The sequence below is a fragment of the Eumetopias jubatus genome, unplaced genomic scaffold, assembly GCF_037043125.1.
Source record: "Eumetopias jubatus isolate StellerSeaLion01/CBP00866 unplaced genomic scaffold, mEumJub1_p1.0 scaffold_12, whole genome shotgun sequence".
NCBI classification, from domain to species: Eukaryota; Metazoa; Chordata; class Mammalia; order Carnivora; family Otariidae; genus Eumetopias; species Eumetopias jubatus.
The window spans coordinates 81,079,510-81,103,632 of NW_028274818.1; the positions used below are offsets into that span (position 1 = coordinate 81,079,510).

General features: G+C 41.8%; 1 protein-coding gene across 2 annotated transcripts in view; it reads left to right on the forward strand.

The window, feature by feature from the left end:
- Window positions 1–8,015: 8,015 nt before the first annotated feature.
- The window catches only part of RRN3 (RNA polymerase I transcription factor RRN3), a 30,550-nt gene continuing 14,442 nt past the window's right edge, over window positions 8,016–24,123 (forward strand). For both annotated transcript variants that reach the window (XM_028117511.2, XM_028117512.2), the window contains exons 1-9: window positions 8,016–8,142; window positions 9,635–9,740; window positions 11,170–11,226; window positions 17,074–17,163; window positions 17,274–17,403; window positions 17,786–17,845; window positions 18,205–18,268; window positions 19,326–19,395; window positions 22,010–22,108. In XM_028117511.2, the coding sequence (XP_027973312.2) occupies window positions 8,054–8,142; window positions 9,635–9,740; window positions 11,170–11,226; window positions 17,074–17,163; window positions 17,274–17,403; window positions 17,786–17,845; window positions 18,205–18,268; window positions 19,326–19,395; window positions 22,010–22,108 (765 nt within the window). In that variant the 5' untranslated portion in view covers window positions 8,016–8,053. The remainder of the gene's footprint in view (window positions 8,143–9,634; window positions 9,741–11,169; window positions 11,227–17,073; window positions 17,164–17,273; window positions 17,404–17,785; window positions 17,846–18,204; window positions 18,269–19,325; window positions 19,396–22,009; window positions 22,109–24,123) is intronic.

The window sequence follows — 24,123 nt, forward strand, 5'->3', positions numbered from 1 at the left end:
AAATAAAATAAGACATCTTGCGAAAGCATTCCAGCATTCCAAGTGGAAAATAATGCCTTGCATACTCTGCATGAAGATGAAAGCAAGTACACTTCCCACAGAAATGGACATTGGAAAATGTAAGTCTGTTTTTAAGGGTACTTTGTGACCTCACTAACTAATAGAAAAGTTAGCACAGGGGCGCCTGGGTGGCTCAGCCGTTAAGTGTCTGCCTTCGGCTCAGGTCATGGTCCCAGGGTCCTGGGATCGAACCCCGCATCGGGCTCCCTGCTCCGTGGGAAGCCTGCTTCTCCCTCTCCCACTCCTCCTGCTTGTGTTCCCTCTCTCACTGTCTCTCTCTCTGTCAAATAAATAAATAAAATCTTAAAAAAAAAATAAAAGTTAGCACAATCAGTGCATTGTAACATGCCACAATTTATATGTTCATTTTGATTTAAGGAACATGAATTTCCCATTTTCCCAAGAACTTTAAAATCTGATTGGATTGTATATTTTAATGATAAATAAAATTCATTTGAGAGTATCCTCCTCTTATATTTTTTCTTTATATCAGTAGGTTATTTATGCAAGAATGCTCTAATAGATGGATAGTTTTCTTTTGAAATTTTCAGTTATAGGCAAAAGCATGTTTTTAGATGGTATGATAGTTTTGATCAAAACTTCTAAAAATTTAAGCTGTTTTTGTATTTCTTCCCCTTTTCCATCGTATACTTCCATAATTCTGTATTTGTAATTTTTAAAAATTAACTCAGACTGGAAGACTATGCACTGCAGATACTTAGAACAAAGAATGATAGGACATTAAACTAAGTGAAGTAAGCCAGTCACAGCAAGACAAATACTGTATGGTTCCACTTAACATGACATTTCTCATATGACAGAATTGAATTCAGGAGACGGAAAGTAGAGGGGTGGCTGCCAGGGGCTGGGGCTGAGGGTGGGGATGGGAAGTTGTATAATGGGTTATAGCCTTTCAGATGAAAGGAGTTATGTGATTGGTTGCACAACAGTGTGAAAGTACTTAACAATGGCAAATGGTACACTTAAAAATGGTTAAGATGATGGGGCACCTGGGTGGCTCAGTTGGTTAAGCGTCTGCCTTCGGCTCAGGTCATGATCCTGGGGTCCTGGGGTGGAGCCCAGTATCGGGATCCCTGCTCAGCAGGGAGTCTGCTTCTCCCTCTCCCTCTGCCCCTACCCCCTGCTCCTGCTCGCGCTCTCTCTCTCTCTCTCTCTCTCTCTCTCTCTCTCTCTCGCACTCTCTGTCTTACAATAAATGAATAAATTGGGGCACCTGGGTGGCTCAGTCGTTAAGCGTCTGCCTTTCAGCTCAGGTCCTGATCCCAGGGTCCTGGGATCGAGCCCCGCATCGGGCTCCCTGCTCGGCGGGAAGCCTGCTTCTCCCTCTCCCACTCCCCCGGCTTGTGTTCCCTCTCTCGCTGTGTCTCCGTCACATAAATAAATAAAATCTTTTAAAAAAAATAAAAAATATCTTTAAAAAATCTTTAAAAATAGAAATGTCCTTATAGGATGAACAGATTTTTAAAATTTAAATCTTTGACTAGGTAAAATATTTCCATATTACAAAATTCAAAAAGCATAAAATGGCATATGGTAAAGTTTCCCTATATCCTTCAGTGCTACTGATAGATATTAAAAATACTAGTTTTGAGAGGCACCTGAGTGCCTCAGTCAGTTGAACATCTGACTTGATTTTGGCTCAGGTCATGATCTTAGGGTCGTGAGATCACGCGTCCATAGAACTCCGTGCTGGGCATGGAGCCTGCTTAAGATTCTCTGTCTTCCTCTCTAGTCCTCCCCCCCCTACCCCCTTCACACTCTCTCTCTCTAAAAAATGTTACTAGTTTCTTGTAAATCCTTTCATTCAAATATTCTATATATTCATTTATATATATTCATATATATATAAAGAGCTTACATATTCCAGTGTTTCTTTTTTTTTAAAAGATTGACTTCTGGGCTAAAATCTGACAGCCCTCAGTTTGAGTCTCACTCTTTCCAACAAATCTATAATTAGCATTTTACTGCATTGTTAATAGCCTCCTTTAAAAAATATATCATCTTAGTGGTTTGAACTTGAGTTCAGAAAGGATAACAAGGCATTTTACTTCACTGTTCCCTTGCCACCAGAACATTTTAATTTTTAAGGACATGATTAAAAAAAAGTGATGGAGCACCTGGGTGGCTTAGTCCAGTTAAGCGTCTGCCTTTGGCTCAGCTCATGATCCCGGGGTCCTGGGATCGAGCCCCACATCGGGCTCCCTGCTCAGCAGGGAGCCTGCTTCTCCCTCTCCTACTCTGCCTGCTTGTGTTCCCTCTCTCTCTGTGTCTCTCTCTGTCAAATAAATAAAATCTTTAAAAGAAAAAAAAAGTGAGGGGCACCTGGGTGACTCAGTCCATTAAGGGTCTGACTCTTGATTTCTGCTCAGGTCATGATCAGGTTAGGAGATCAAGCCCCACATCATGCTCCCCACTCAGCGGGGAGTCTGCTTGAGATTCTCCCCCTCTCCCTTTGCCCCTCCCCTCACCTCATGCACGTGCATGTTTGTGCATACTCTCAAATCTTTAAAAAAGAATAAGTAAAATTGTACTAAATAGTACTAAAGGCTCTACGTTGAAAAGTAAGTATTCCTCCAACCCCTGACCCTGCAGTCTCCACAGCCCTTGCCCAGAAACAATCTCTGTTATTAGTGTCTGGTGTCTGGTATTCCTATTTAGAGATTGTGCAAAACCCCGCACATGCACATGCTTGTGTGTGTGTGTGTAACAACTAGGACACTATCAATCTTGTTCTGTACCTTCCCTTTTTGCCTTCTTTTTAACTTTCTCTAAAGTTCGTAATATGCCAGTTAAATCTGGTTTTACACGTTTGTGACTCCTTGAAGGCTGGAATCCTCTCTTTTGTTTCTCCCACAAGACATATAAAATACGCTGAAGTATTTTGGACTTAGTTTTATTCTTCTAGTAATTAAGGTCAAACTTGACATCATTCTGAATAAGAATCAATGTGTATTCTGTTCAACACTATTCCAAGCATTTGATATAATTTCCCTGACATAGAACTCAGTTGTGAAAATGGCTGGCGAAATAGTGACAGTGAAAAACAAGAGTTCAAAGAGTCTCATTTTTATTTTTTAATTTTTTTAAAGATTTTATTTACTTATTTGACAGAGAGAGGGAACACAAGCAGGGGGAGTGGGAGAGGAAGACGCAGGCCTCCCATGGAACAGGGAGCCTGATGTGGGGCACGATCCCAGGAGCCTGGGATCGTGACCCGAGCCGAAGGCAGACGCTTAAAAATTGAGCCAACCAGGTGCCCCAAAAGAGTCTCATTTTTACCTTTGGTCTTACCCAAGATTTCTCAAACTGGAGTTACTAAAAAGTTATTAAATTGATTGATACTAAGTGCTAGGTACAACATAGGACATAAAGATGATTCAGTCTCTACAGAAGTCATTTCCTTTCTCTCTGTGCTATTGTACAGCAAGAAATGAAGGGGCTAACTAGTCTAGAACTAGATAATCAAGCACAGAGTAATCAGGCATTGGCTGCAGTTTTCAAAATAGAAAGTTTAAAAAGCCATGAGAAACAAACTATATTCTAAGTCATAAGATGCAAAATATGTAAGATATTACTGCTGGGCAATTTATGAATTATTTCTTCTCTCCAACAATGAATCTTCTGTCTCATAGGTCAGTTTTCACCTGGTTGCGATATATCAAGTATCTCAATATATTCCATATTTACGGGAAAATAAGTGGGCAAATAACTACTGTCATTTACTAAGAACCAACCCTGCTGTGCTCACTGTGCCGTACTTTGTGGTCTGTGCTTTATGTGCTCCAGTCCATTCCTTACACTCGTTCTAAAATAGCTAAAAAAAATAGCTATCCCCTGGGTGCCTGGGTGGCTCAGTTGGTTAAGTGTCTGCCTTCGGCTCAGGTCATGATTCCAGGACCCTGGGATTGAGCCCCACATCAGGCTCTCTGCTCAGTGGGCAGTCTGCTCCTCCCTTTGCCTGCCGCTCCCCCTGCTTGTGCTCTCTCACTCCTTCTCGCAAATAAATAAATAAAATCTTTTAAAAAATAGTTCTGAGAACATAAATCAGTTGCCCAAAGTAATAGAGTAAACAACAAAGCTGAAATTTTAATCCTGCGCTTTGTGACTGTGGGTTCTACTAACCGGTAAAATTTAGCAAAACCAATGAGACAATTTCAAATATAAAAACATTTAAAAATTAATCTTGCTAATGTGATAATTTACCCTTCCCCCATTTTGTATGAGTTAATATAGTTCATTGCACTAAATAAACAGGGAAGACTATATGCTTTTTATTTTTTAAAATTTTTTAACTTTAAAAAATTTTTTAAAGCCCAATGTGAGGCTTGAACTCATGACCTGGAGATCAATAGTCACATGCTTTACTGATTGAACCAGCCCCAGACTATATGCTTTTTAGTCATCTGCACAAAACTGATTTTACAATCATCCCTAATTTTGTTGGTTAAAGCTTCTTGGCTTGAAAGTAACAGAAACTATCTTCAGCTAGCTAGAGCAGAAAAGGAGAATTTGTTTCTAAGGATACAAAGATATATTAAGGCAACAAAGAATTTCTCATTGACCAAATTTGAGTCAAGTGCCCTTCTCTAACTTAATCTAGACAGGTGAGGTCATATTGTACCAAATGGCTTCCAGTGAATACTTGCTGTGGATGGGAGGGTCACTATTAATGCTCAACAAATATTTAAAAAAAAAAAAGTTTTCCAAATGGCTGAATGGTGGGGAAGATCCAGATCAACAATTTCTAAATAGCAAAACCATTGGTAGGTATCCCATTTGTTCCTTTCCCCTTCCCAGAAAGAGTCAACAATTATTCCATGAATCAATTATCTAAAAACTCCATTCACTAATGCAAGATCTCAACTGTGCATATTAACTAAAAATCTAGTGTATATTAACTAAAAATCTATAATAGAGGATAAAGAAAGCCTTAGAACTGTATTTAGCTGTATGATCCATTTCCCTATTGATTAAGATAGCATGATAAATATATACTGTATGATATAAAAGCACATTAAGGAGAAGAATGGCAGCCTAGAAAGAGCATTTGGCTCTAGAACAATTGCCTTGATCTAGCTCACAGGGTAAAACTTGCAGCTCACCTTTCAAGCCCATCTCAGAAACAAAACAAGAAAAGTATTCATTATTATGCTGATCAAAGACTACTATTTCACCTAACTACTGCTGAAATAATGAGTGAAGCTCTTAATTATGGCCCTTTTCTACTTTCCCAAAAGTAGGGCATCATTTTGTTAATTGTAAGTAATGGCCCCGTGCCATTTTGTCCAGCAGAGTTAAGCGATGGGAGATAAGATGCTGGGAAATTCAGGGGTGACTGGGTGGGTCAGATGGTTGAGCCTCTGCCTTTGGCTCAGGTCATGATCTCCAGGTCCTGGGATCGAGCCCCATGTCCGGCTCCCAGCTCAATGGGGAGTCTGCTTCTCCCTCTCCCTTTGCCTCTCTACATTGTGGGCAAGGTTTGCAGGCTGCCATTTTAATGCTTGTTTGCCTTTCTGTTGTTTTTGGAAGAGAGGTTTTTACTTTTTTTTTTTTTTAGTACATGTGCCAAAGCAAGCACTCCTTTTTTTTTTTTAATTAAATAATCTCTACACCTAATGTGGGGCTTGAACTCAAAACCCTGAGATCAACAATCATATGCTCTACTGACTGAGCCAGCCAGGTGCCCCGGTCTTCACTTTCTTTGATTAGAGCTGGAGACAAAAAGAGATGGGACTCCAGGGAAGGCAAGACTGGATAAAGAAAGCTTTTGTCTTGGCAAGATGAGTTGGCCCATGGAATAGGGTGACTGAGTGGCGGATCCCCAGGGAAGGGACAGGACCAAGAACTTCAACAGTGAATTATGCTATTTAGCTTTAAGATGTTCCTTGTATTATGATGAGGCTTCTATTGAAAAAGTTTTTAACATGGAAGCCTAGGCTTAACTGTGCTTTGGGAAAATAAGGAAGGAGCTGTGCTTAAGCTTAAGGAAAAGACATTGCTTGGAGCATATATTGGCACAACTACTTTAGAAAACTCAACTGTGTCGTATACCCTCCAAGCCAACAATTCTACCCTAGAAAAATTTTCACACACATGATTCAGGAGACTATACAAGCATATTCACAGCAATATGTGGGGTTTTGGGGAGGAGAAAATAATCTAAATGTTGGTGATAGGAAAATGGATATATAAATCATGGCATATTCATACAATGGAATGCTACATGGCAGAGAAACACAATAGGGATGGATCGAAATCAGAAGTATAATGCAGCATGGAAATAATTTTATCATGGAAAGATAAGCAAAAGTATATAGATAGTTTAGGAATATATATGATAATTACATAAGGAAAAGTTGAAATGGTTTTAAAAAGTTAGGATAGTAATTAGCTTTGGGAAGAAGCAAGGAGAAGGGGCACCTGGGTGGCTCAGTTGGTTGGGTGGCTTCCTTCGGCTCAGGTCATGATCCTGGAGTCCCGGGATCGAGTCCCACATTCGGGCTCCCTGCTCAGCAGGGAGTCAGCTTCTCCCTCTTACCCTCTTCCCTCTCGTGCTCTCTATCTCTCATTCTTTCTCTCTCAAATAAATAAATAAAATCTTTAAAAAAAAAAAAGCAAGGAGAAGGTGGGACCTGGGAGGAACACACAGGAAGCTTCAATAGTACAGGTTAAGGTTCTGTTTCATAAATTGGGCCATACATTCACAAGTATTCATTTTATTATGTTGTATAACCTATATTAACATATTTTTTCGTGTATGTCAGACTTTTAAAAATGAAAGAATTGTCAAATTGCTTGACAGTGCAGTTAAATTTCTACTGACAGTGTATGAGAGTGCCAATGGACGTGATTTAAATTTTTTCCCTCTGCTTTGGGGATGGAGGGGAGAAGACTCCCACTTCAACGGCTGTCTTGGAGTATCTTTGTGAGCTAAGGCGCAATTTCCTCTGCTCTCAGGACATTGATGATACCTGCCCAACATTCCTAAGGGACTCTAAACCAACGGCGTAAGAAATGGTGGGGCTGTATGGAGTTGGCAGAAAGACAGTTACTGATTTTACACTGTTGGAAAATAGAACAGTGCTTTATACTTAACAAGTTGCTGTAGTTGGTTTAATGTCCTTTTGATGGTTCTATACAGTTTCCAAAGGTTGCAACATTTTCCATTCCTAGAAGGGGAGGGGCAATCTATTCTCTTTTCCTCTGCTTCCTTGCCGCCCACCATGCCTTTGCACCTGCTGTTCCATGCTGGAAAACCCTTCGCTGCTTTGTTGGTCTGGCCGACTCCTGGACTTCCCTAAAAATTTAAGTTCAAGGGCTAACGCCTCTTGCAAACTGTCTCCTCTCACTCTTTCTCATCCCAGATGACCACAGCTCGGAGGTTTCTGGGTAAATCGCTTCGTCAAACCTCAGTTTCCGCAAAGAAAAGATCAGCTTGGATATCTGAGGACAGCGCAGAGGGTACAGAGCCCTTTGCAGATGCTGGGGGGAGCAGCCTAGTTCGAATCCCCCGCCCGCCCCCATCTCTGGGCGGGTTTGGTTTAATTAGAGCCTCAGTTTCTTTAGTTTAGTTTAGTTTAGTTCAAAGTGATGCTTTGACTCGGGAAAGTTAATACTCGTGGAAGCCGGCCACCGCTTAGCACCTCCCGGGCGTTCCCGCCCTTCCTTCATGACCCCGGGAACTGCTCGGAGCCGCCAAATATCTCCCCTCTTCTAGTGCTAAGCGCCGCAACCCGCGGGGAAAGTCCTCCAACTGCGAGGAGGGGCCCTGACGCAGGGCGGGGAGGAGAAAGCTTTGGCGGCGCTCTAGCCCGCCGGGAATCGCGCGCTCTCACTCGGGAATCCTGATTGGCTGAAGGCCGCCGCTCGCGCGCGCGTCTTCCGGGCCACGGGGTGGGGGGGGGTGGGGGGGAAATGCCAGAAGGAGTACGACTTCCGGTGAGGAGCGCGGTTGTCGCGCTTGTCCGGCCCAATGGCGGCCCCGCTGCTTCACACGCGGTTGCCCGGAGATGCGGCCGCCTCGGCCTCTGCAGTCAAGACGCTGGGCGCTACGAGGACTGGGTGAGAGTCCGGGACGCTTCCTTCTGCGCATCTGGGACTGGAGTCCAGGACCGGGGTTAGGGTAGCGGATGTGAAAGGGCCTGGGGCAGAGCTGAAGGAATCGTGGGAGCAACCGGTAGAGGGTCATCTCAGGTTCTCCGGAGTAAGCCCATGCCCTTTAGGTGGGTGGTAAAGGTGGGAGAGGGGCTGGGAAAATGAATCTGTTCTGCGTTCCAGAGTCCCCTTTTCTCCTCGCGGGGCTCCCTCAGCGCCCCAGGCCTGGGTGCTACCTTCTCCTTTGCTCATCCCTCCCGCTTCTTCGTCTAGACTTGGGAAGAGTTCCCTGACGTCTTTGATTTATCAGGCGAATGCTGTCATTGATGGCAAACGGACTCGTAATTTTCTGTTGATGTTTGAAATGTGTTTCCACATACACGTTTTTGTAACAATCTTGCCTTCCTCAACTTTTTTTTTTTTAAGATTTATTATCTATTAGAGAGCGAACGAGCTGGGGGAGGGGCCCAGGGAGAGAGAATCTCAAGCCAACTCCCCGCTGCGCTCCGCGCTGGAGGTGGGGCTCAGTGTCAGGACCCTGAGATCATGACCTCAGCCGAAATCAAGAGTCACATGCTTAACCTACTGAGCCATCCAGGCGCCCCTGTCTTTCTCAACTTTTAAAGCTCCTAACCCCCATAAAACATTTTGGGGTTTAACTTTGAGAGTCATTAGTAAGAGGCTGTGTCCCCGCACCCCCCCTCCGCTTTGTGTAAAGGAAGAAAACTTTGTGAAACACTTAGCGATTATATCATTCGTGGTATTTATTAAGTGCCTGTACTTTCTTGGTTATAGGCTGAAGACCGTAGTCTATCAAAAGACAACATCTGTGCTCTCAACAGAGCTTACAGTCTAAGGAGGGAAAATCAGTGACTAATAAAAGAACAGCATGGTTTCAGGTAGAGATAACCTGAAGAAATAAGAACAGGGCGATGGGGGAGTGAGGGGATGGATACTTTAGATTTCGGCCCCTCTGACATTTGACCTTAGCTTGAGTGAAGACAAGAACCCAGTGTGTCTAGGTCTGGAGCATGAGTGTTTCTGATAAAGGGAACAGCAAGAGAAATGGGAATCAGCTTGGCAAGTTTGAAGAATAGCAAGGACACTATGGTTGCAGTATGTTAAGTGGTTGGAGATGAGGTCAGAGAGGTAGGCGGGGGCCAGATTAATGTAGGACCTTGAAGAGTGTCGCAGAGTTTGAATTTGTGTTCTAAGTGAGGTGGGAAACCTTGGGAGAATTTAACAGGAGAGTAGAGTAGCATGGTCTGTTTTAAGTTTTGCAAAGATCATTAGATCACTGAAAGAAGACTGTTGGGAGGTTAGAGTGGAAGCAAGGAGGCCAGGTAGGAGGCTTTAGCGATAGTCCCACTGAGTGATGTTGGCTCCATAAAAGTTGAGTATTACAATTTTTATTATTCTCTGTCCTGCACTTAATAGTGTGATAATCTTGGTTCTACAGGCTTTCAGATATGCTCACTTTAGAGAATGAGTTCTTCAATTCTCCCCCAAGAAAAACTGTTCGGTTTGGTGGAACTGTGACAGAAGTCTTGGTGAAGTACAAAAAGGTAAAAGGAGATAATGTGAGGTCTGGTGTCTTTCCCCCCACTGCTTTATTGATATGTAATTGATACGTTGAGGTTTGGTCTTTGTTGGTTAGGATACAGTTGTAGCCTTTATACTAAAGACCAGTAGACATAATAAAATGAATTTTAGATGTCAGTCTTGAAGTCAGTTGTTTAATCATAGCATTATGCTATCAGCTCAAAATTAGAGTAATAACCTCTCTGCTGAGGTTGTATGTCTTCAAATGCTTTATTTACGTAGTATCTTTCAAAAACTTGAGCAAGTGCTAGAATAAAAATCATTGGATCAGAGCATTTTCTTTCTTTTTTAAAAAAAAATTTTTTTAAGGATTTTATTTATTTATTTGAGAGAGAAAGAGTGAGTGAGAGCACCAAAAGCGGGGAGGGTCAGGGAGAAGCAGACTCCCTGCTGAACTGGGAGCCCATTGCTGGCTTGATCCTGGGACCCTGGGATCATGACCTGAGCCGAAGGCAGACCCTTAACTGACTGAGCCACCCAGGCGCCTAAGAGCATTTTATTTCTTAAGGAATTACCTAAGCATTGTTTTGGGACAATAAACCAGCTCTGTCAATAGGGATTTGTTTTTTTTTTTGTTTTGGTTCTGTGTTAGTTTAGAAGTGATTCTACTAAATCTCAGTGATGGAGGGAAAATATGAATGTTTGTATTTATATGTATAAGCAGTCTATTTATTTATTTATTTATTTTAATGGTTTTATTTATTTGACAGAGAGAGACACAGTGAGAGAGGGAACACAAGCAGGGAGAGCAGGAGAGGGAGAAGCAGGCCTCCTGTGCAGCAGTGAGCCGGACGCGGGCCTGATCCCAGGGCTCTGGGATCATGACCTGAGCTGAAGGCAGACGCTTAATGACTGAGTCACCCAGGTGCCCCTGTATAAGCATTTTATTTTTTTTTAAGATTTCATTTATTTATTTGACAGAGAGAGACAGTGAGAGAGGGAACACAAGCCGGGGGAGTGGGAGAGGGAGAAGCAGGCTTTCCACAGAGCAGGGAGCCCGATGCGGGGCTTGATCCCAGGACCCTGGGATCATGACCTGAGCTGAAGGCAGCTGCTTAACCACCTGAGCCATCCAGGTGCCCCTGTATAAGCATCTTAAATCCACATATATGAATGGATGGTACCTTGTGTCATCAACTATTGTATTTAGGTGTCAGTACATAAGTATACCTAAATGTGAACAACCTTTCAGTATTCATTTAATTTTTTTTCCAAGCTGCCTAGCTCCACTAACGTGAGTTTTTAAATTTTTGGAATTACAATTTTACAGTCCAATGATGGGTGAAAGTTATAATGTTCCTTTTGTAATAGTTAAAAGTCCTGCTGTTGGTCTTTAACAGGAAACTGAAGTAAGCAGAACTACTTTTTTTTTTTTTCCCCGTTCTTGTTTAGGGTGAAACAAATGACTTTGAGTTGTTGAAGAACCAGCTGTCAGATCCAGACATAAAGGTAATTAATTTACATTTGTTCATTAGCAAAGCTGTAGCCACTTTGTACAGATTCAGTTTGCACTTTTGGTCCTGTTCCATCCTCTAGAACTTGCTCTCTGTACGATCGTCACTTGAATGCAGCAGCTCTCAACGAGGGGCACTTTTGCCCCCAGGGCACATTCGGTGATGAACTGGAGACATTCTTGGTTGCCACGTCTTGTGGAGGGAGGGGTACTACTAGCATCCAGTGAGTGGATGACAGGGATGCAGCTACACATCCAGCAATGCACAGGGCGGCCCTCCACAAGTCCGAGATGCCAGGAGTGCTCAGGTTGAGAATCCCTGCTTTATCTTTCCTTTCTGGAACCTCTTTCCTCTATGCGGCATGCTGCTTTCATGTCTCTCCACCGAGAAAACAAAAACACAAGTTGACTTGTCTTTCGAGCTAGTACCCTTTTCATTGTTTTTGGAAATGTTTCAAGAGATGTACCTTTTAAGATATATACCTGTCATGTAGGCACAACTCAATGAATTTTATTTCCCAACTTTGGAAAGAGTAGTCTCTTACCATGGCAGTAGTAGTCAGGTTGTCTGGGATCAAATCCTTACTCTTGTTTCCCAGTGTGTGATCTTGGGCAGCTTGTTTAACCTCTCTGCCTCTGTTTTTGTCTTTGTAAAACCAGAAAAACAATAGGGGTCTTTTAAATGTAGAGGTTTTAGAGGATCCAGTGAGTTAATATATGAGAAGCACTTAGAACAGCCCCTGACACAAAGGGCTTTGTTAGCTGTTATTCCTGCTGCCATCCCGCACTTTCTCATTTCCCTGCCTGTTTAAATCCACTATGAAGTCCTCTGCTGTGATTACTATGACAGAGATTACCAGTCATTTCTTACGTGCTGATTTCAGCGGGCTTTTTTTTTTTCTAAGCGTCATACGAATTCCATGTAGCAGTTGACACTGTTGGCTGCCCACTTCTTAAAACCTTTCCTTCAGTTTCTGGGATCTTCCTGTCTTATCACTTATGTCTAATCATTCTTGCGACTGGTTATTAAATTTGGTGTTGATTAAGTTTCTAGACTTGACCCTTTCCTTCCTGTAAAAATTATTCCTGCATGATTTCCTTATGCCCTTGTGGCTTTGGAATTCACCTGTGGCCTGGTAACTTCCTGATTTGTATCTCTAGCTCATATTGCTCTTGTGGGCTCTAGACTTGTTTGTTTGTTTGTTTTAAAGGTTTATTTTATTTTTGAAAGATTTTATTTATTTGAGAGAGAGAATGAGAGAGCTTGAGAGCGGGGAGGGTCAGAGAGAGAAGCAGACTCCCCGCTGAGCAGGGAGCCCGATGTGGGACTTGATCCCGGAACTCCAGGATCATGACCCGAGCCGAAGGCAGTCGCCCAACCAACTGAGCCACCCAGGCGCCCTATTTATTTATTTTAGAGAGAGCATGCGCACAAGCAGGGGGACAGGTGGAGGGAGAGAATCTCCAGCAGACTCCTCCTGAGTGCGGAGCTTGACATGAGGCTTGATCCCACAACCCCGAGATCATGACTCCAGCTGAAATCAAGGGTCGGATGCTTAACCGCCTGAGCCACCCAGGTGCCCCTCCTGACTTGTTTCTTAACTGCCAGCCCACAAGTATTACAAGTGCCCCAAATTTATCATTTCTCTCTCCCAAACACACTCCTCTACAGTCTCCTTATGGGCTTAACTGATTTATTGCTTACCTAATTCTTGAGCTGGGAAAGACCCTGGGGTCTTTCTTGACTTCGTCACCCCTCGTTTCCATTGATTCACCAGGGCCTTTGGAGGAAAAAAAAAAAGTCTTTCAAGGCTTCTTGCATTGTTGGTGCTCTCTTGTCTGGATTCTTCCCTTAACTCCGTTAGGTTGTCTAGGTTTCCAGTTCTCCTCTATCTCCCGTTACCCTCCCCCCCAAATTGTACCATCCACAGTGGAGCCTAAATCCTCTCTAAAGCACACGCTAAACGTGTCATTTTCCTGTGGGAAAACTTCATGCCTTATGCAGAAAGGCCGAGCTTCTTAGCATGGTGCGCTGCATTTTTTTTCTATGTTTAGTCGCACTAGATACTTTATTCCATGAATTCGCCACTTTATTTTTTTTAATTTTAAAAAAGTAATCTCTACACCCAGCATTGGGCGCCACTTCTGTTCATCTTTATCTCTTTGCATGTGCCTTTTGTGGTTGCAAGAGGTCCTCTGTATCCACTTTAGTTGCTGCCTATTGGAGCATGGGCTCTGGCTACATGGACTCCCTCCCTTACTGACTTTGTGACTGAGGGTAAATACACTGCACTTTTGTGCCTCATTGGCCCCAGCTATAAAATGGGAACCAATGGTAGCACCTACCTCATGGGATGGTTGTAAGGATTAAATGACTTATTATATGTTAAAATCTTAGAACAGTGCCTGGCATGGTAATTACTATATTAGTGTTTACTGTTGTTATTAGTTTATCTACAAAACTCCTACTATTTGAGATCCAGTTGAAGTATCCTCTTTTTTTAAATTTTTTAAAGATTTTATTTATTTGACAGAGACATAGCGAGAGAGGGAACACAAGCAGGGGGAGTGGGAGAGGGAGAAGCAGGCTCCCCACTCAGCAGGGAGCCCGACGTGGGGCTTGATCCCAGGACCCTGAGATCATGACCAGAGCTAAAGGCAGACGCTTAACAACTGAGCCACCCACGCGCCCCATCTTTTTTTTTTTTTTTTAAAGAATTTATTTATTAGGGAGCATGAGCAGGGAGGGGGCAAAGGGAGTGGGAGAAGCAGACTCCCTGCTGAGCAGGGAGCCTGGTGCAAGGCTCGAGCCCAGGACCCTGGGATCATGACCCAAGCTGAAAGCAGACTCTTAACTGAGGTGCCCCTGAAGTGTCCTCTTTAATGGAACTTTCCTTGGTTCTCTCTGAGCACATGGGTGTTCATTTCACTCCATTCCCCACCTTTCCAGTAGATCTTCCTAATTACAAATCTGGCTTACAAGGACTTAGGTTATTTATCTCTGCTCCTCTTTGATTGCCCTATTTTTCTGTTGACTTGCTTACCATATACTCCAGCCATAACAGAACTACTTTTGGTTTTCTGAATACATGCTTGTCGCTCTGTGAGGAATGAAGCCCCTAGAGAACACCCAGTCTGTTTATAGACAGCAGAAGTGTCACTTCCTATTTTAAGCTCTCCCTGACCCTGGCGTTCTGTCGGTACAAAGGACCATTTTCTTTGTGTTCTGTTGTTGTTTTTAGGATTTTATTTATGTTTTAAGTAATCTCTATACCCAGCGTGGGGCTCAGACTCACAATCCCGAGATCTAAGAGTTGCATGCTCCACCGACTCAGCCAGCCAGGTGCCCCCACTGTATTTTTTATCAGCACTTCTCATCGGTATCTTGACATACCAACAGTTGCATCAGTTGTATCTGTGTTAGTTCAGAGAGTGTTGCAAGTGATTTGCTTCTAAAAGTGATTTCAGTACTAAAGCACCAGAGTCTGCAACTAGTTTACTTTAAAAAAACGGAGCGGGCGCCTGGGTGGCTCAGTTGGTTAAGCGACTGCCTTTGGCTCAAGTCATGATCCTGGAGTCCCGGGATCGAGTACCACATCGGGCTCCCTGCTCGGCAGGGAGTCTGCTTCTCCCTCTGACCCTCTTCCCTCTCGTGCTCTCTATCTCTCATTCTCTCTCTCTCTCTCAAATAAATAAATAAAATCTTTAAAAAAAAATAAAAAAATGGAGCAGCTTAAATATTAGCTTTATAATTTTCTTGTACTTTTTTTTAGTGGAAAAGGGATAGGATAGAGTTAACTCATTTTTATTTTTTTATTTTATTTTATTTTATTTTTAAGATTTTATTTATTTATTTGAGAGAAAGAGAATGAGAGATAGAGATCACGAGGGGGAAGAGGGTTAGAGGGAGAAGCAGACTCCCCGCCGAGCAGGGAGCCCGATGTGGGACTCGATCCCGGGACTCCAGGATCATGACCTGGGCCGAAAGCAGTCGCTTAACCAACTGAGCCACCCAGGCTCCCTAACTCATTTTTATTTGCACATACCTTAGCTGTCTTCTTTGCTTCGGGCCTTGGTGAGCTATCAGTACAGTTATCTTTACTGGTTGTGGACATTATGAAACTACCATAGTGCAAATGAGTTGTAATTTACTTGACTTTACTGCCAGCTTACTTGGGGTTTCATCAGGAAAGAGTCCGTCTCATTGAAATTTGTCACAGATAGCACATCGCATGCAGTCAGCAGTTGAATGGAGTTGGGAAAAAGGCGGTGGGCTCCTTCTCTGTATGGAGCAAGGTATTGTGGGAGAGTGGACAGAGCGTAGGCTCTGACCCAGTCAGACAGGTGTGAACCCAGTTCTTTGTTAGCTTCTCAAATGGGCAGGTTGCTTATTAATTTCTCTTAGCCTCAGTTTCCTCAGCTGTAAAAGCGGAACACCAGCAGTCCATTTTCAGCATTGTTAGGATTAGTAAGGGAGGCGTTTGTGTGGTGTTGGCACCATGCCTGGCACCTGCTGTGTTCTCACTAAATGATACTCCCTATCAGTAGTCTATAATTGCAGGTACAACCCTGGCTGGTAGTAGTCCTTCACGTAGGTACCATACTGTCTGTGATAATCTATCACTAGCACAACACTGTCTGTTAATAATCTCTTGTGATAGATACAACAGTGTAGTGCTTTTGTTTATTTATATGTTCCTTTCCCCTACTGAGTCTTTTTTTTTTTTAATTTTATTTATTTATTTGAGAGAGAGAATGAGATAGAGAGCATGAGAGGGGAGAGGGTCAGAGGGAGAAGCAGACTCCCCGCTGAGCAGGGAGCCCGATGTGGGACTCGATCCCGGGACTCCAGGATCATGACCTGAGCCGAAGGCAGTTGCTTAACCAACTGAGCCACCCAGGCGCCCTCCCCTACTGAGTCTTAATCAGCAATAACCATTTCTTTCAAAATTGGGGGTTTTTAGTTTGTTCTTATGTATTTGTGCATATGAATTAATACAATAAATTTTATATTTAACCTATAGCATATTTTATACATGGTTTGTTTTCTTTTAGCAGTTTTTCCCATGTCACTAAAAGTTATTAATGATGCACAGTAATTTTATTGCCTAAAAAATACTTCATGGAGTAGTGGAGCCAACATTTATATATAACACATCTTTTTTTTTTTTTTTTGAGAGAGAGAGGGAGAGAACGTGCACGAGCAGGGGGAGGGGGCAGGGAGAGAGAGATTCCTAAGCAAGGTCCACGCGCTCAGCGCAGAGCCTGACACGGGGCTCGATCTCAGCAACCCTGAGATCATGAACTGAGCCGAAAAAAGAGTCAGATGCTTAACCAACTGAGCCACCCAGGGGCCCCTATCTATAACAGATCTTAATATATTTAAGTCTAGTTACAGGTTGGGTTGAGAAAAAGTTATATGTATTGATGTCTCTAATTAATTAGCTTAGACTGAATATTAACATGTTTTCACGTCAGCATGAATATAGAGAAATTGAGGTAACTCTTGGTCCTTGTGGTCTTACAGTATTTGAATCTGCTCTGCTCTTTCTGCAGTTTGAAAGATTCCCACCTGTCAACTTTTGAAGTGTTTCCACTTATTTCCTGTATGTGAGAGTTACTATGTTGCTTTTTTAAAAAAACAGGAAAAAGTATTGCAACATCCTTCTGTTTTGATATAAACTAAGAAATTTTCATTCCAATTTTGGCTTCAGTGCAAGTTTGTGACTTTTTTCTCCTAATTTAAATATTATTGGTAGGTGCTTGGTGCAAAATAGGTATCATCTTTTTGTTATTTTAGAGGATTTGTGATTTTGAAAGTACTTTTCTTTGTCTACCTTAAGGATGACCAGATCATTAACTGGCTGTTAGAATTCCGTTCTTCCATCATGTACTTGACTAAAGACTTTGAGCAGCTTATTTGTATTTTATTGGTAAGTTTGCCACTTATTTCACTGACTAGTATGTGATTTGGTACTTTGAAAACAGAACACAGTGTATCAGTAAAATGTTTCTTATATGTTTCTTTCCCTCCCACCTCTAGAGATTGCAGTGGTTGAATAGAAGTCAGACAGTGGTGGAGGAGTATTTGGCTTTTCTTGGTAATCTTGTATCAGCACAGACTGTCTTCCTTAGACCATGTCTCAGCATGATTGTTTCTCATTTTGTACCTCGTAAGTGGTTCTTTGCTTTCTTTGCTTTCTCATTTTTTAAATACCTCTTTATTAAGATACTACCTTCTCAGAACCCTGTGGGGATTGTGCCAACATGGAAAATTCCTGAGATGCATATTGGCAGCAGTTTTGGTACATGTCTGTTCCCTATAATGATTTCTATGGAAGCATTTAGATTTGTTGCTGTGATTTTTTTATGTTAAGTGTTAGAACTCAGGAATTTTTAGCTTTACTTATAAAGTTACTTGACACTTTTTTTTCTTTAGACTGCAAATTCAGTCATTGTACTAAGTTTGGACAATGGAAAAATCACTTTTTTTGTAGCTGTTGATGTTTAGGTCGGTGACAAAAAGAATGACATATTTTGTTTTTCCATCAAAAGCCCGAGTGGTCATTAAGGAAGGTGACGTCGATGTTTCAGATTCTGATGATGAAGATGATAGTAAGTATAAACAGGATTAAACACGGGATGCCTCCTGTGTCTGAGAGAATGCTGCTGAATGATAAAGTATAGGGCACCCCCAGGATTTATTCTGATGGGTAGGCTGCAACAAATGGCAACCTCTGATGGAATCTTTTTGGTTACATTCAGCATTAACATGTAACCAGTTGCCCTTAGTGCATTACTTATGTAGTAAGTCCACTTAGTCTTCATTGATGGTTGGTTCTGGAGAAGAATCTTAAATTTAATATTTTGCTAGTAAATGATTCAGTTTTGGTTAGCGGGTGTTTTTAGCTTAAAACATCATTTTTCAGTTTTCAATTTTATCTTTATGCTCATACTCACTTTTCTCCTTGTAGATCTTCCCGCCAATTTTGACACATGTCACAGAGCCTTGCAAATAATAGCAAGATATGTCCCCTCGTGAGTATCCTTCTGTTACTTACTTTGAATCATGGTCTTTAAGTCTCAAGAAAATTACGATCAATTAGTAGGAACTTAACTATGTTCATAGCATCAGAACTCAAGTTGTATGCTACATGTTTTTGTATCTTGTTGATATAACATTCTACAAAATGGCATTTTAGTTCTCTCTTCATTGTCTTTATTTAAATTAAAAATTAATTTAAGAATTAATGACTTAATTAAAATTATTTAAATTCTTACTTGGAGCTTGTGTGCAAATTTTCCTCCAAATTTTGTATAGTGGTTGGAATTTTGCTTTTATCTTCAACAAGATGTGATATCCAAAAATTTTCAGTGAGCAACCCTTGTGTGCTTGTGTCATGCCATATAAATAAAAATTGCAGTTCTAATATTGTATGTTGATTACATTTGAATATTTTTTTCCCTAAGGATTTATTTTATTTTAGAGAGGGAGAGCCTGAGAGGGGGGAGGGACAGAGGGAGAGAGAAAGAATCTCATGCAGACTGCCCTCTGAGTGCTGTGGGGCTCCGTCCCCCAAGCCTGAGATCATGACTCCTGAGCCGAAATCAAGAGTCAGTTGCTTAACCAACTGAGCCACCCAGGCGCCCCATATTTGAATTTTTAAAAAGTTATAGTTCTAAGAAAAAACTTGGGTTTCTTTTGGAAGAGTAAACTTCAAGTTCTCTCTGTAAGTTTATTATTTGCTAACTTAAAAAATTACTCAAGTTGATGCTTTTTTCTCCTTTTTAAAGTAATATATGTGGGAAAGCACTGCCGTGGGAAACATTTAGATTTTAAACTGAAGCTCTGTTGCTTTTGTAGAAAAGAATCCCCCTTTTTATTTTGCTATTGATATCAAAGTTAATAAAAGGTTATTTTTCCCTAAGGTATTGTAGATTTTCTCTGAAGCTGTGTGTTTAAGTTCTGATTATTTGAAGTAGTTAGTTACCATTTGTCGCCTGCATCCATATTTGCTCTTAGAATGGAAATGTCACCTTCCAAGAAAGTCGTTAACATGCACTGATTTTTAAATTTTTTTTATGTTTTAAATAGGACACCGTGGTTTCTTATGCCAATATTGGTGGAAAAATTTCCATTTGTTCGAAAATCAGAGAGAACATTGGTAAGCAATCTTTTCATGGGGAAAATAATGGAAAAGTTATGATTTAGTTTTAGGTGGTGTTACATCTTTTTCTTAGCAGTTGTTTTCCAGATTAAAGTCAAGACTAGGAATGTGACTCACATTCCTTTCTTAGGAACTCACTGAGGATCCCCAGTGCCTTTTTCCCTTTAAAGTGCAGAGTCCATTTCAGAAATATCTGAATAGGCTCAGTGATTATACAGATAAAAATTACTAGAAGGTAGTAGTTTATACATTATAACCAATTGTAAACATGCCTTATTTGAACATGAAGGCGGAACCGTCTATGGATGAATTCTTAAGTTTTTGTGTAATATTTAGATGACCTCTGGTTTTCAATAATGAATAGTGGTTTCCTACTAAGCATAGCTTATTTTTTCCTAAATAAGGTATTATAAGTATTAAATACGGAGTTAATAAGGTTTGCTAATGTTTGTGATAGTCTGCTTCAAGTGGCATATTATAAATCTTTTATGAATATAGATACAAAAATTCTCAATATACTAGAAAACTGCATTTAGCAACGTAAAGAGTTATGCACTATGACCAAGTGAAATTTATCCTAGCACTGTATGGTTCATTTAATACCTGTTAAAATCAGTGAATAAAACACACCACGTCAGTGGAATAGATGACAGGAACCACATGATCATTTCAGTAGATGCATTGTCAAAAGCATTTGACAAACACCAGAACTCTTCCATGACAAAAATAGAAGGGAACTTTTTCAACCTGATAAAGGACATGTATGAAAAACTCACAGGTAGTATCCTATTCAGTGGTGAAAGAGCTTTCTCCTAAGATAAGGAACAAAACAGGGATGTCTGCTCTTGCCCTTTTGTTCAGTATTATACTGGAGGTTCTAGCAGGGGCAGGTGGGAAAAGGAAAAGGCATCTGGATTGGAAAGGAAGAAGTAAAAAATGCCTGTATTTGCAGATGACATCCTACATTTAGAAAAATCCTGAGGAATTCTCAAAACACTATTAGAAGTAAGATGAGTTCAGCCTGGTTGTAGAATATAAGATCAGTATACAAAAGCCAGTAGTACAAGATAATTTAATGGGGCAAAGAACAGTCTTCCACAAATGGTTGTGGGACAAGCAGAAATCTACATGCAAAGAATGAAGCCAGGCCTCCCCTCACACAGTAAACAAAAATGAACTCAAAATGGATTAAAGACCTAAATGTAAGCTAAAAAAAGCTCTTAGTAAGAACACATAGGTAAGCATTTTTGTGACCTGGGATTAGGCAACAGTTTCCAGATAGGATGCCTGAAACACAGAGCCACAGAAGACTAGATGAGTTCAACTTCTTTACAGTTTACCTGCTGTGCTTCATGGACACCTTCAAGAGAGTAAAAAGTCAACCCAAACAGTGGGAGAAAATACTTGCAAGTTGTATATATCTAGGATATATGAAGAACTCTAATATTTTGATAATAAAAAGGCAAATAACTCAAAAATGGACACACAATCTGAATGGATATTTCTCCAGAATTGATACACTTATGGTCAGTACGCACAGGAAAAGCTCAACATCATTAGCTGTCAGGGAAACGCAAGACGAAACCATAACGCAGGATCCCACTTCACACCTGCTGGGATGGCTGTACTCAGAGGGACAGACAGTAACAAGTAGTGGTGAGGATGTGGAGAAGTCAGAACCCTCGTTCCATCGCTGGTGAGAGTGGAGGATGGTAGGTGCCGAAGTGCTTTGGGAAGGCTTCTTGGCCTTACCTCAGAAAGGTTAAGCAGAGAATTGCCATACAACTTAGCATTTCCACTGCTAGGTGTCTATCCAGCAGAAAATGTATGTCTACGCAGCACCTTACACGAATATTCAAAATACGGAAACAACCAAATGTTTACGGGCCAATGAATCAACAAAATGTGGTATGTGTATACAGTGGGTATTATTTGGCAATAGAACAGAGTGGTTTACTTGCCACAAAGTGAGTGAATCTTGAAAACATGCTAAAATGCCACATAGTATAAGAGTCCACTTCCATGACAGCCTAGCATAGGCAAGTTCTTAGAAAGCAGATCGGTGGTTACTTAGGGCTTGGGGGGAGGTACATTACTGAAAGATAATCCTATCCTTTTTAGGTGATGAAAATGTTCTAAAACTGGTTGTGGTGACAGGTGTACAACTCTGAATATACTAAATACTGTTGAATTACACACTTTAGATGGATGAATTATATCGCAACAAACCTGTTTAAAAAAATACTGTGGAAGTATACAGATTACAAATTTAATTAACAGAGGTGGGGTGGAGCGCCTGGTTGCTCAGTTGGTGGAACATGTGACTCTTGATCCTTAGGGTTGTGAGTTCGAGCTCCATGTTGGGTGTAGAGATTACTTAAAAATAAAATCTTAATAAAACCAACCTCCCCCAAACAGATTTAATTCACTGAGGGGTAATTAGATTACTTATACTGAACATTGTGTTGATAGAGGAACAGTATAGTTTCTGTGTCGCTGGATAGTCTATTTTTTCTATTTAATTGAAACTAAAGATTGTGTAATTAATGTTTTTCTTGTCATTATGAAACATTTATCCTCTGTTGAAATGTTTTGTCTTTTTATGTTTTAGGAATGTTATGTTCATAATTTACTAAGGATTAGTGTATATTTTCCGACCTTGAGGCATGAAATTCTGGAGCTTGTGATCGAGAAGCTACTCAAGTTGGATGTAAGTATTTGATAACCTGTTTTTCTCATTGATTTTCATTTATTAAATACATAGTCATAGTATGTGAAACAATAGAAGCAATGATGGAGAAGAATCCACATTTCCACCTTTGATTTCTTTGAACATTTCTTGAACTTGATGGATATGCTGGTGGTTATAGATGGTCCCATCTCTCATGGTTGGGGAACAAGGCATTAGATGGTCACACACATGTGAAAGTACAGTCGTGGTAAATGCTATGAATGGAACACATGTTAACGTGCTGGAAAACCTGATGTCGTGTGAAGGGGTCAGGAAGGCATTCCTAAGGAAGTGATGTTGAATTCTTTATACCCTTTTTTAAAGAGGCCTGCAGTGGGGGGCACCTGGGTGGCTCAGTTGGTTAAGCGACTGCCTTCGGCTCAGGTCATGATCCTGGAGTCCCGGGATCGAGTCCCGCATCGGGCTCCCTGCTCAGCAGGGAGTCTGCTTCTCCCTCTGACCCTCTTCCCTCTCGTGCTCTCTATCTCTCATTCTCTCTCTCTCAAATAAATAAATAAAATCTTTAAAAAAAATTAAAAAAAAAAAAAAGCCTGCAGTGGGAATGAAGGAAAGTGGTGGGTTCTAGTGACATGGGGGAGGAAAGGCAAACTGGTCCTTGAGCCCGGGTTGGAAGTGGAGAAGTAGAGGGTAAGAGAGCAATTGCTCCCTGGGGAATAGAGTCGGTGTTAGTAGTAAGGAGAAAAGTCAGGAGGAGGTTGAAAGAGGAAGCGTTCTGTTGTGGATGGACTGGGGGGCAGCTGGGGCGCCTGTTGGAGAATGGTCAGCGAGCAGTGGTAGCGGCCGGGAGGGGCCAGGGCGCACCTGTGCGGGGATGCTGGTGAGTCGGGAGAGAGGAAGTGTAATGGGGGGTGGGGAAGGCAAGTACAGACACCTGCGGAGGATCTGGAAGAAGGAAGGGTTTGGCCAGTGGCGTGAGCTACTGTTGACGTTTTTAAGGAGGATGAACAGAGCCAATGTCCTTGGATTTGTTGATTCGGTGGGAGTCTGCTGCTGTGTCCCTGGATGGGACGCACTGTGTTTCAGGGGAGAGTGCGTGGTTGGTGAGTGGGGCTGCTGGAGGCCTTGGTGAGGGTGTAGGAGGCGATGGAGCGGGGCTGTTGGGGGAGACGTGAGGTCTGTGGACTGAGGAGCTGTGAGTGATGGAGGAGAGCCCCGATACTGTGGGCAGGGGGGGAGCAAGGTAGCAGTGCGGCAGGCCTGGGATGAGCTGGAGGTTGGCAGGCTGGCGCGATGCTCACTGGGAGGAATGCTGTCTGGCCGGCTGCACGTATCATCTGTAAAGTCTTCCCGTGGTTCATACTGTGCAACAGTGGCGAGCACATGTAGAAAGGAGGTCATGTAGAGAGAGTAAAAAATGCATGATTTGAATGTTGGTGTGAAACGAGATAGGGTTACATACCAAAATGAATATTCAGTAATTCCAGTTGACTTGCATTTTGTCATTTTCCTGCTCAGTTGATGGATGATATGCTTCTTGTGCAACATGTAAGAGTTGGAATGAATGTTCAGTTTGTGGAAGCTGATTTAGACTAGCACACTGCATTTCATAACGATTTTATAGAAGTATGTAGTGGAAGGAATGTGATTTGTAGTCTTGTAAATTCCTTTGTGACCCAGACCAGTTGGTAGGTTTGCACCGTAATTGTATATTGAGTTACAGTGCCAGAAAGGATGCTTATGTGGACCCCTTCAAAGTATGTATATCAGACGAATTTCCAGTCCCCGAATAAAGTAGTTGTATTTTTCTTTTTTTTTTTTAAGGGAGAGAGGGAGCAAGTTGGGGGAGGGGTGCAGAGAGAGAGAGAGGGAGAGAGAATCTCAAGCAGACTCCACCCTGAATGCAGATACCAATGCGGGGCTTGATCTCACAACCCTGAGATCATGACCTGAGCCAGAACCAAGAATCAGATGTTTAACCGACTGAACCACCCAGGTGCCCCAAAATAGTTGTATTTTTTTTTTTAAGATTTGAT